Below are 12,895 nucleotides of genomic sequence, written 5' to 3'. Positions count from 1 at the left end.
TTTATTATTGTTTTTAGTAAGAATTTCCTTTCAATTTTTTTTTTATATTACTATGTTAAGTTTATCTGATACCATATAAACTTGACATAGTTATATCGGAAAAAAAGTGTTGCTATCCGATATCACTATGATATTGATATCACTATGTTGAGTTCTATATGATATCACTATCTGATTTTGAGACATAGCCATGGCGCAGTAGTTAGAGCACTGACTCAGAACCCAGTGGTCTCTGTTTCGACGCCGGCTCTAGCCCGATAAGCCACATTGATAAACTATTAATAGTAGTAAATTAATAAACCTATTTTACTAACCACAAGCCAAAATGGTCTATAAATCAATTATAATTATGTGTGAGGCTGTGGATGAGGCAAAACCGAAAACTATAAATGAGGCAAAACCGAAAATCAATTTAGTCTATAAAATGAAAGTGCTACATGTACCAATTAAATAAATATAATAAAAATTATTAATATTACATAGTAGAACACTCATGCAAAATTATTTTAAAAGTAGTGACCGAATATCACAGCAGTAAGTGACATTTTGGAATATAAGTAGCAAAAAACTAACGTAATTTAAACCAAAAAGTTCCATAAATCCTGAACTGGTTAACCAATCGGACTAATATTTTAGAATTTGATTTAGCCGTAGGCTACATTTGTAATAATTTCTATATTAAATTATATAGAATGGTTCTCGTTTCAAAGGTGCTTTTATTGGCGCATTGTGAAGTCGAAATTTCACTAAATTTGAACATTCATAATAATCAATAATTTTTTTTTTATATCATGTATAAAAAATGATATAATGCATAAAATAAAGTGTTTTCCTTGAAGATTATAAAACCTTAACTAAAATAATTTTTGACGCGAGTAGTCGAACCTAATGCACGTATAAACGCGTATGCGCGTGTCGTACGCGTCAAGGCTGTGCATAAAAAAGTACTTCATTTAAAAACAATGAGTTGGACGCAGCGCTATTTAACCTAAACAGTGTTCTGATAACAAAAAATAGCCGCTGCAGAGTAATACGGGGGCTGTACAAGGCTTACAGGTTGAAAACAATTTATACCAACCTGGAGAAAAGACGAAAAAGTAGAAAAAGTGAAAAAAATAAAAAATTTTAAGGTGACTAATTTTTCTCATCAACGGGGTGAAAAAGGAAGAACAGAGAATTAAGTATAGAGCTTTTTAAAAGCGTCTATTACTAATTACATTATTTGAAAATCGTGATCTTCAAAATTTATCTTGAATAATAATTTTTTATCTTGAAAAAAATATATATAAATCCTTTAAAATCTTTTTTGTTAGGAGTTTAATGATAAACTTCAAGTATATATTCTTTTGGGTAAGCCAATATGCAGACTTTTCGAAATAATAAAAAAAGATTAACAAAAAAGATATATTTTTTGTTAATGTTATCGTTATTGTTTTAGTTTTTTTAAATTTATTTTACATCTGATGAAGTCAAAAAAAAATTTGAATATTTCTATTTTTCACGTGATCTTTAACGTATGGTTCGGAAATATTCAAATGAACTTCATCAGATGTAAAAGGTTAATTGTATCAACTTTCCACAAACAGCATGTCGTCAGCCGAGAACCAAGAGGCCTTATGTCCACTTTTCGTTTTTTTTGTGTTTATTATTAAAATATGTTCTTCAAGATAAAATCTGTGTTTGGGCTGATTCTAGACTCAAAAGTCATAAAAATTAGGTCTATATTAAAAGAACCAGAAGGCTGTATGTCCAAAAAATAAATAACTGTTATTATCAACTGGCCGTATATCCTTTGACCAATCATAAGACAAAACATGAGTTCTTTTCAGCTAAGAATTTGTTTTTGCCGCTAAAACTTCACTTTTAAATCAAAATGGCGTTTGATGAAACTACTGAGGAAGTCTTTCAAAGGTACGAATATAACTTTTGAATACTCTAAGTTATGAAATTATGAATAGTTCAGACTGCTCCTTTCTTATGACTATTATATATTTAATATATTATTATTATTATTATTATTGTTGCTAAATAAATATATATATATATATACATATATATATATATATATAATATATATATATATATATATATATATATATATATTTTATATGTATATATATATATATATATATATACATATATATGTATATATAAATATATACTTATATATGTATATATAAATATATACTTATATATGTATATATAAATATATACATATATATATATATATATATATATATATATATATATATATATATATATATATATATATATATATATATATATATACATATATATGTATATATAAATATATACTTATATATGTATTTATAAATATATACTTATATATGTATATATAAATATATACTTATATATGTATATATAAAAATATACATATATATATATATATATATATATATATATATATATATATATATATATATATATATATATATATATATATATATATATATATATATATATATATATATATATATATATATATATATATATATATATATATATATATATATATACAGTGGCGGCCGGTGACAATAAACTTTGGTGGGGCCAGCAAATATTAACCAAAAAATATCGCAACGACTCACTTTCAGCGTAACTGATACTTAGGTGTTTATGAGGAATTTTTTGGTCGCTAGCGTTTTTTGATTGGTTGAGAGAGTTAAGCGCTAGCATACTCCCAAAATAAAGCATAAGTATTTAATGGCATTGAATCTTTTAAACCTACGTAAAAAGCAGCAAAAACTGACTGAAAACTGACTGAAAACTGCCCTGATAGTGGGGCATTATGATTTGAACAGATTTTGATATTTCTTCTTTAGATTTTTATTTTATTTTAACTTTATGGTAAAAACTTTTAGTTAGTTTGAAGTAAGTCATAAATATAAAAAAATACGATTAACACTATAATTTTCATAAAGGTATAATATATTTTGAAATAAAGAATGATGTTAAAAACAATGATTTAAGCATATTATTTATACAAATATTCTGCTCTTCTCTGTTTCATAAGAGAAAACATTTCAATTACTTTTTGATTAAACTGATCAATATCCTGTAAATAATCTTTATGTATTGATAGTACAGCTAATGCATTCAACCGATCTTGACCTGTGGAATTTCTCAAAAGTGTCTTAATTCTTTTTAAAGTACTAAAACACCGTTCAGCATCGGCTGTAGACTAAAACAATCTCTATCAACTTCGATACTTCAGAAAATGTTTCAATCAAGTTATTTTCATGCATAAACTGGGATAGGGCATTAATGGTGCCAATATCACTAAAAACAGCATTTTCATATAAAACGGTTAGTTCGGACATCAACTTAACTTCACTCAGCATTGGGTAGTTTGTTAGAATATTTTTATATGATTCCGAGGAAAATGTTGTCTATTAAATTTGAAATTTTTCGGATCCAAAATTGAAAATAATTTCAATGCTTCTAAACCTGTCGCTAATTTCGTAAATAACTTTATCACAAGCATCTTTAACATCTTCTATTAGTAGTTCGATTGATGTGTTTCGTTTCATTCGGTTTTCATGCATTTCTTCGCAATCGTTAAGAATCGATCCAGAAACATTATCAGTGATGCTATTTCGCACAAAATTTATAGATAACTCAAATTTTTCAAAAGCCTTCTTGATTGTAATAGTGTTGCTGTTACTTGATTGCAATATATTGTAAAGCACATCAACATGTTTTAAAATTGAATAAAAAAAAGTTGAACTCTAAATCTTCCAAACATTTTTTGAACCCAACAGATTGCCACACGCTTGTATCATCCCATCCTTCATCGTTTATAATTTTATTAAAACATTCCCCAATCTTTGTTTTGTTTTCTTTTATGCAAGTAACTATTTTTGAACGAAAATTCCATCGTGTTTCGCAAACTCTTGGTATCTATTTAAAAGTAATTTCGCGAAGTAAATCATTTTGTTTTGGCGAGGATGTAAAGAACACGCCAAATCCACTTAAAGTAGAAAAAAATGTTCTTACTCGCTTATTCGACGAACAAACTTTTTTCAAAACTAAATTCAATTGGTGTGCATAGCAGTGAACATAATGGGCATTTGGGTAAACTTCTTTCATTAGACTTTGGACTCCATTCCTTGATCCGCTCATAACTGCTGCACCATCAAAAGCCTGTGCAATTAATTTTTCCTTCAGACCAAAACAATTTAATTCTTCTTTTAATACATTTGTAAGACCCATGGCAGTTTTATCCTGAACATTAATAAATACTATAAATCTTTCAACTGGTTGATAACCTTTTAAATAACGCAAAATAATGACGAACTGAGAACGACAAGATACATCAGTTGTTTCATCTGCTTGCAAGGAAACAAATCTTGCTTTATCTATCTCACGTTTAATTTCTTCTATGTATGCTTTATACATACATTCTAGAATCTCATTTTGGTTTGTTTTCGAAGTATTTTTTGTTATTTTTGAATCTTTAAGATGATCGCTTAACGCACTATCCAATGTAGCTGTGTATGAAACCATATCTAAAAATACCCCTCGATTATTTGAGTCAATAGTTTCGTCATGTCCTCTTAAGGGCAATTCGTGTACACCACAAAATTTTATACAATCTATAACCCTCGATAATGTATGTCTGTTTTTGTCAACTAATTCATTATGTTTTTTTATGCTAAGACTGTACCTAGCATCAATTGTCGATAAAATGTTTGTCTTTCCGAGCATTTGAAACTGCAACGAATTACTTATATGTGTTTTACTGGATTCGTGTTTTTGTATTCGCTCAGAAAGATGTTTCATATCTTTACAGCCATTTTCTGCCCACAAGCTCTCGCCACCAAACAAAACACAATAAAAACAAAACAACGAATTTTTTTCATCACTAACACTTAACCATGATTTTTTTCAAACCATGATACACAAAATGTTCGTGTTTTTTTACCATCAACTTGAGTTATACGAACACCTTTTGGTTGGTACGCCCCAAGATTTTTGATTTCTAGAAGACCCAATGACGAGAAACGTTTTGCCAATAAACTATCAATTTTGTTCATGTTAAATTATCTTATTAATGAACCTAAATTATTTTAATAAGATAACTTTAAACTATATTGTAACTAGAATATGACCTTGGCATGATTCAAAATTTTATCAACAGTAGTTCAGTCAAGAAGGACTCTTAATCTTAATTAATAATCGATAAAATAATAAAGAATGTAACATATACATTTGACTCTCTGATGACGAAAGGGTCAACAAAAACAATAAAGATACTTTTACAACAAAAATTTTTTTAAAGAATCTTTTCATAATACAACACATATTTTAGCTAATTAAATCCATAATTCTTAAATACAACATTTAGAATGTCAGTCATAAATAATAGTAAACTTCTTAAGATTATTTACATTGTCTTTACATGCTTTAACAATTTTATGTAATTAAAGATGAAAACTTAATATCTGTTTGTAAGCATACATAAATATTTATATAGTTTTAGTTCTTTGACTTTAGCTTTATTCCCCCCCCCCAAAAAAAAAACATTTCAATAAAATACTCTGATTTTTTTATTTCGATGGCAATGGTAAATGTCCAACATTTTTAAATAATCTAAACTTTGTATATTTTTTTAATTAGTGCCTTTTTGGAAGTAGCAATTATTGAAGCTATATTATGAAATGCAACAGTACCACCAGTGGTAGAGTTTTTGTGATCGAAAAAAAATGTTTTTTATATCTTCTGTTGTTTGTACCTTTGTTGTATCAAACTAATAATAATATTGACTAATTTTAATCTTTACTTGAAAATCCAGTCTTTAAAACTTGTGTTTAATGCTTATTATCATGGTTGATATTGGCTCTGGTTCAGCGTCAATCCAATTGACAACTTAAAAGATAGAATGACTAAACTGCCACCAAACAATGTAAACAATTTTCAATTGCTGATTCATTATGCCACAGAATATGATACATAAGCTATTTGGAAGAAATAAACTTTAGCAATCCCTCATTGAGAAAAGAACAAGAATTTCAAAAGTGCAGTAGCTCTTATTATATTTGTAGAAATGACTAAACTTTCTCGTGTCACAACATATAAACTTGCCAAACAATACACAAATCAAGATCATCATTAATATGGCTGAGCCACAATTTTTTTCTCTGTAAGAAAAAAAAAAAGCTTTAAAATTTTTAAAAATAAATAAAACAATATATGTCTGAAAAATGTAGTTCACTAACAAGTATTATAAAATGTACAAGATTGTTGATAATAAAAGAAATGCAGGACTTTTCTATGATATTTTAAAATCAATTTTCTACACTATAAAATTTCCAATCTTATAATTTTTATTATTCCTATTTATGATTATAGAATAAAATGACTTGTCCTAGAAAATCTAGTTTCTGAAAAATATTAAAAACTAATTTCTTTTACCTACCTGTATCTCTTTAAATGTTTATGTCAGACCAACATTTATACCAGTAATTTCTATTACATTGTTTTAAATATCATATTTTTGCCATGTTCTTATTCTTGTTAATTTATACTCCTAATAACTACTTGGTAAATTTTTTATTTACATATCCAGTTTAAGAAACTAATACTAACACTGTTAATATTGCAATATAAACACTGTTAATATTCACAGTGAAATTCCAATATTAACTAATGTATAGTGTTTACATTATTTTTACAAATAAATGTTTACATTTAATGTTATAAAGTTTCCTAATATTACTGTACCTTATTGAGTCAACAAAACTTCTAAACTAAATTCTTTAATCTTAAAATCGAGAATTAAAAATATATGAATAAAGTTTTTAAAATTCGTGATGTTTTTCATGGTTCTTTTCTTTTCGGGCCAGTTCAATAAGTCACGGAGAAAACTGTCCGCGGAGTAAGTTGTCCGATCGGACATTTTACTCCGGAGTAGAACGTCCTAGTTTGTCCTATCCGTCCGTCTAGGACAATTTACTCTGGAGCAAACTGTCCTACGTTGGAGTAAACTGTCCTACTTTTTTGCGGATTATTTACTTCGGACCGCTCGAGCGATGTGTTTTAGCGTTTGTTTAAACGATGGTTTGAGAACTCGCGCATTATTCTGCGGCATAAAAAAAACTTTAACACTATATACTAAGCATAATATTATTATAATTAATATAGTAATATTATGCGTCATGTAACTTATACAAATAAACCTGAAGCTTGATAGTTCACAAGGTCATTTTTTTACCGGTTAATAAGTTTAAAAAAATTAAAAAAATGTTAACGCTGACATGTTTAAATCTTTATATTTCGTTTAAGGTTTAAGTTAAAAGCAGTAAAAAATAAAAATTATGTTTTTTATGTTATCTTGTTTGAAATTTATTCTAGATTCAGAATCAGAGCCGTAACCATAAATTTGATATTAGGGGGCCCTAGGGTTCTTTAAAAGGAGGAAGGGGAAAAAAAATTTGTTAAAATCATTTTATGTATATGTTTTTCCTTTACAATTATAATTTAAATTTTTTTTTGAGGGGTCAAGGCTCCCCGGTGGTTAATATTTTCATGGTGTACTCTTCTACAATTACTTAAGGTTTTGAACAATTATCTTAAATAAAAAATAAATTTTTTCTTTTTGCTTTAACTGCTTAAAACTGCCATTATGATAGAAAAATTGTTATGGGAAATTTCCAGTAAAAACGCTTTAAAACATTGTAGTGCTTGTTCTTCTAAGGTGATAAGTAAGATAATTACTATGACAAAAACAAATAATTTACTTTCTCTGCTCTTTGCTAGAAATAATCTCAACCCATAAACCCTTCTATGCCATATTTATTTATTGATTACCTTCCATTCTAAACCTGGAAAACATATATTCTCTTTTCATTGGGAGTACAACTAATGGGATAGACCCCTTTAGCTAAGTAAATATTAACATCAAGAAAGTCTTGTTCTTCTTTTTCATCATTTACTTAATCCATTTTATTTAAGAAACTAAAGTAAGTTTTTTTTAAAATTGCATCTACTAAACTGGTTGACTTTGTCAAACAAATTATATATTTTGACAAAAAAAACCTAATAATGTAGATTATCTACGAAAAGTTTAAGTAAATACCAGCTAATAATATTAATGATACAAATAGCAAAGATAAAAATAAAATAACCAACTGAAACAATTACAAGAATGATAAGATAATTTTATAATTTAAAAAAAAAACAGTACTTATTTTTAAACAACAATAAGCTAAAGCAGTTGGAAACAGCTTTAGTTTGTCACTATTCTATTAAATAAACCGTTCCATTAATGAAACACAACTGTATAAACAATGATGATATGTTTGTTTGATTAGATAAGGTATAGTTTGTGGAGTTTAAGCAATAGTACAACATACATATTATACTATAGTAGAGTAAATAAATGTAAATAAATAATGGTACAAAACAATTTACAAAACAATTTACAAAACTCTGTGCCTTGGTCAGAGGTAACAACTTTTGGTATACCCATTTGCATGAACAATTGAAATATTTAAAAAATTCTTATATCTTCAAAAAATTTTTTTAAATGCAATCAGATAATAATATTTAAATTTACCATATACAATTCTATTGCAACGCCGCTTGCTAATTTTGATTTTAGGGGAAATGCTGCTACCCACTTTGTGAAATAATCAGAGATAGTAAGAATATATTTATTTTTATCAGATGTTTCAGGAAGTGGTTCTACTAAATCAATTCCAATATGAAACCATGGTGACTGTACTTTAATAGGATGAAGCTCTGGACTAGTTTTTTCGAATTTTCGCATATTTGTGTGCTGACACTGTTCACAGCTTTTAAACTATGTTATGTGTAACTTGCAAATTACAAATTCTAGCATATGGTATATATTAATATTCTGATGTCACAGGACTTAAATTTAGATTTATTTAAGAACATACTTTAAAAAAATTTCTAATAATACAATATATAATATATGTATATATTATACAGATATGATAGTAATACTAAAATATGTATCAGGTAGTAATTATACTTATATTCTATAAAAGTGTTATTATTTGTGAAATAGATTAACATTTTGAACAACTTAAAATTTTGAGAACTTGATTCAAATCTTCTATCATTCAATTATTAAAATTTTCTTTATATTTTAAAACATAACATGGTATTATATAATATATATATATATATATATATATATATATATATATATATATATATATATATATATATATATATATATATATATATATATATATCATATATATATATATATATATATATATATATATATATATATACATATATATATATATATATTTTATATATATATGTATATATATTTATATATATATACATATATATATAAATATATATATTTATATATATATATATTTATATATATATATATATATATATATATATATATATATATATATATATATATATATATAAATGCCATATTAATATTGATAACAATGATGCAATATACATACAGCATAATCTACATCTTTGAAAATTCCTGTCCAGTAAAAACATTCTGACACCTTGTAAAAAGTTTGTGTTCTACCAAGTAGACCAGCAGTAGGTTCGCGATGACAAAAATTAACAATTTATTTTCTTTGCTCTTTGCTAAAAATCACTTCCAACCATATGTCATTCTTTGTCTTGTGATGCAGTTTATCATCCTCTATCCTAAACCTGTAAAGTATAAATAATTATTTATGTATTATTGGAACTGCTTCTAATAATACATAAATAAACTTTTTGTGCTATAACTTTTTTGAATATCCTTGTAAGTATTAGTAAATGGGAGCAAAGTATTTACTTTGTGTAAAAAGAATCTACTATGTTTAGTTTGAAAGTACTGTGTGTATACTAGGTATATACTTGTGTGAAACCAAAGTATACCTAAAACAAATATTCAGTGGACATACTTTGTTGATTGCTAGTATACTAGGGACATACATACTCTAATACATAACAAAACATGTAATGTAAAATGGTAGCAATAATGCCATCATATATTACAAAATGTTATATGTACACTGCAAAATAGATCACTAACATCTATTATATTATATACTTTAGTGATCTGTAACAATGACACTGTATATAATGTAATAACAAATATAGTCGATATGTCAAATAGAATATATGATAATTATATATTCTATTTGACAAATAGAATATAAAATTATCATATATTCTATTTTTCATATCGACTATATTTGTAATCTAATTTAAAGTGTCACAAATGCTACAAATAATTTCTCATAATGACTATATTTATAACTTTCTTAACAGTGTATAAAAGTATATATTATATTGTAACTATGTTACTAGTAACATAGATACAAAATGATATAATCTATGTATGTTTATAATCTATACTTGCTTGCTCTTCGTCGAATAGCCCGCTTTTCATTCGGTGTGCAGTTATAGTATCGCTATAACTTATACTATAAGTTATAGCGATAAACAGATGTAGATATGTAGTTACTAACATCAGCAAGCATTCTTTCTTCAGCATTTTTCTGTTCATCCATTTTTAAAATTAATTTTTAAAACGATGGTACAAACTCAGCCGCAATTCATAAAATTACACTATTCAGGTCAGACAACTTACTCCAAGCTAGGACATTCTACTCCGGAGTAAAATGTCCGCTCGGACAGTTTACTTCAGCGGACAGTTTTCTCCGTGACAGCCCTGCGGTGCGTTTTTTCGTCCCATCTGAAAGCACAATAAATTCTGCGCGCGCATCAAAAATAATATCACTACAAACAAAATAAATAGGGCCAGTAAAAATCGGCCCATCCGTTATTGGCAATGAATTAAAACAACGCTACAATACTTTGAATTAATTGCAAATAAACGTATTACTTATAAATTAAAATAGTTTAAAATCAGAACTAACTTAGAACTATTTATTTTTATAAAACTTGTCTGCAAATAGTTTAGGCTAATAATTGCATATTTGCATATATAAAAATAATCAAATATTTTATCTTAAATAAATATAGGTGGGGCCGGGCCCCTATGGCCCCAATTGACGAGCCGCCACTGTATATATATATATATATATATATATATATATATATATATATATATATATATATATATATATATATATATATATGTATATTAATTTTTATAATATTAATTTAGAAACTCAAAGGAACAAGATGTTGCAGACATTCAATTAAAACCTGCTATTCAGATCAACTCCTCTGAACCTCTCTCTGGGATTCAATTACAAAATTCTGATAAAAATGATGATTTACTTGTTCATACCACTTCAAAGGAAAATCCCAGAGAAAGTGTCAGAAAGCACAGAAGAACTGGAAAGGATCTTACACGCAAACGAAAACGAGACCCTAGCTCCTGGAAAAAAGAAATAAGAAAGACACTTAGACAGAGTGGTCAGCAGTACGTAGGCTCAAACAATAAAATACAAAGGGGGAAATTTATTAAAGATTGTAAGAGAGATCACACAGTGTGTCGTTTCAAATGTAAAATAAAAATTAGTGTTACTGATGAAGAAACTTTGCACAAACAACACTGGATTTTGAATGATCAAGAAAAGCGTCTTTTCTACTCCCAAACTACAATCGTAGAAAACAAAAAAAGATGTCATTTGGCTGAAAATCCAAAATTGAAAAAAAAAAGTTATTCATATTACTTTATTGTTTCTGACGAACTCATACGTGTTTGCAAAGAGTTTTATCTATGTACTCTAGATATTGATGAAAAAAGAATTCGAAATCACCACTCAACAAAAAATAAAACAACAGGAACACCTCAACAGTATAAACGAGGTAAAGTACCTAGTCAAACTGTCCCAAATAGTATTAAAGATTCTGTACGTAAACATATTCAAAGCATTCCCAGAATTGACAGTCACTACTGCCGCAAAAGTACAAACAAAGAGTACATTCAAGAAAATCTGAATATGACCATTTTGTATGAGAAATATTGTGAAAAATGTGTTTTAGACAATGTTGTTCCTGCAAAAAAAAGTATGTATAGAACAATATTTAACACAGAGTTTAATATTGAAGTTCATACATTAAAAAAAGATAGATGTGACAAATGTGAAAGTATGAAAATGAATCCTTCACCTAACTTAAATGAAACAGCATTACATGAAATCTACACAAAAAACAAATTGCGGATGAACCTCTTGTTACTGAAATTTGCTTATGGAGCGACTCTTGTGTACCACAGAACCGAAATAGTTTTATGACGATTGCTTTAAAAATTTTCTTACAAAATCATCCGCAAATTAAAACAGTCATTCAGAAATTTTGTGAGCCAGGACATAGTGTGATACAGGAAATAGACAGTTTGCATAGTATTATTGAAAGAAATATGGCAGTAGCTGAAGTGTACTGTCCGATTGGCCTTGTCAGAATACTAATATACATTCCTCGAAAGAATCCAATCATGTTGATTCAAATTAAAGAAGAGCAGATGATGGACTTTCAATCTATTGCAAAGAATTATTCGTTGCTTAAAAATATTCCATATGCTAAAGTAAAGGTACTTAAATACTCAGCAGATAAGCCATTGAGTGTGGAATACAAGAATACGTTTGATTGTGAATATAAGGTGGAAAATATTGTCAACTTTAAAACATGAAACCAAAGTTCAGGTAACAAAATAATAAGAAATCATGAAACATTTTTGCAACCAAAGGTGCTTCCAAAAAAATATATATATATCGAAGGAAAAGGTAGAAGATCTAAAATCGATGATAAAGTTCATGCCTCTTCAAGACAATGAATATATGACATTAGTATTGCAATCATTTAACTAGTGTTTTACTTTAACTATTGGACAATGTTCTTTGCTGCAATTTGCAGCTCTATTGACTTCTTTATTTTATGAACTTTTTATTATCTTTTT

General features: G+C 27.1%; 1 protein-coding gene across 1 annotated transcript; it reads left to right on the top strand.

The window, feature by feature from the left end:
- The first annotated feature begins 1,600 nt into the window (after positions 1-1,600).
- On the top strand, positions 1,601-12,233 carry LOC136078746 (uncharacterized). The gene is made up of 2 exons (XM_065794543.1): positions 1,601-1,911; positions 11,156-12,233. Exons 1-2 carry the CDS (start codon positions 1,874-1,876, stop codon positions 12,231-12,233), a joined length of 1,116 nt encoding a protein of 371 aa, XP_065650615.1. The 5' UTR covers positions 1,601-1,873.
- Positions 12,234-12,895: the final 662 nt, after the last annotated feature.

The sequence above is a fragment of the Hydra vulgaris genome, chromosome 03 (assembly GCF_038396675.1).
Source record: "Hydra vulgaris chromosome 03, alternate assembly HydraT2T_AEP".
Lineage (NCBI taxonomy): Eukaryota > Metazoa > Cnidaria > Hydrozoa > Anthoathecata > Hydridae > Hydra > Hydra vulgaris.
The sequence above is the reverse complement of the archived record's forward strand: the minus strand, read 5'-3'. Positions and strand labels throughout refer to the sequence as shown.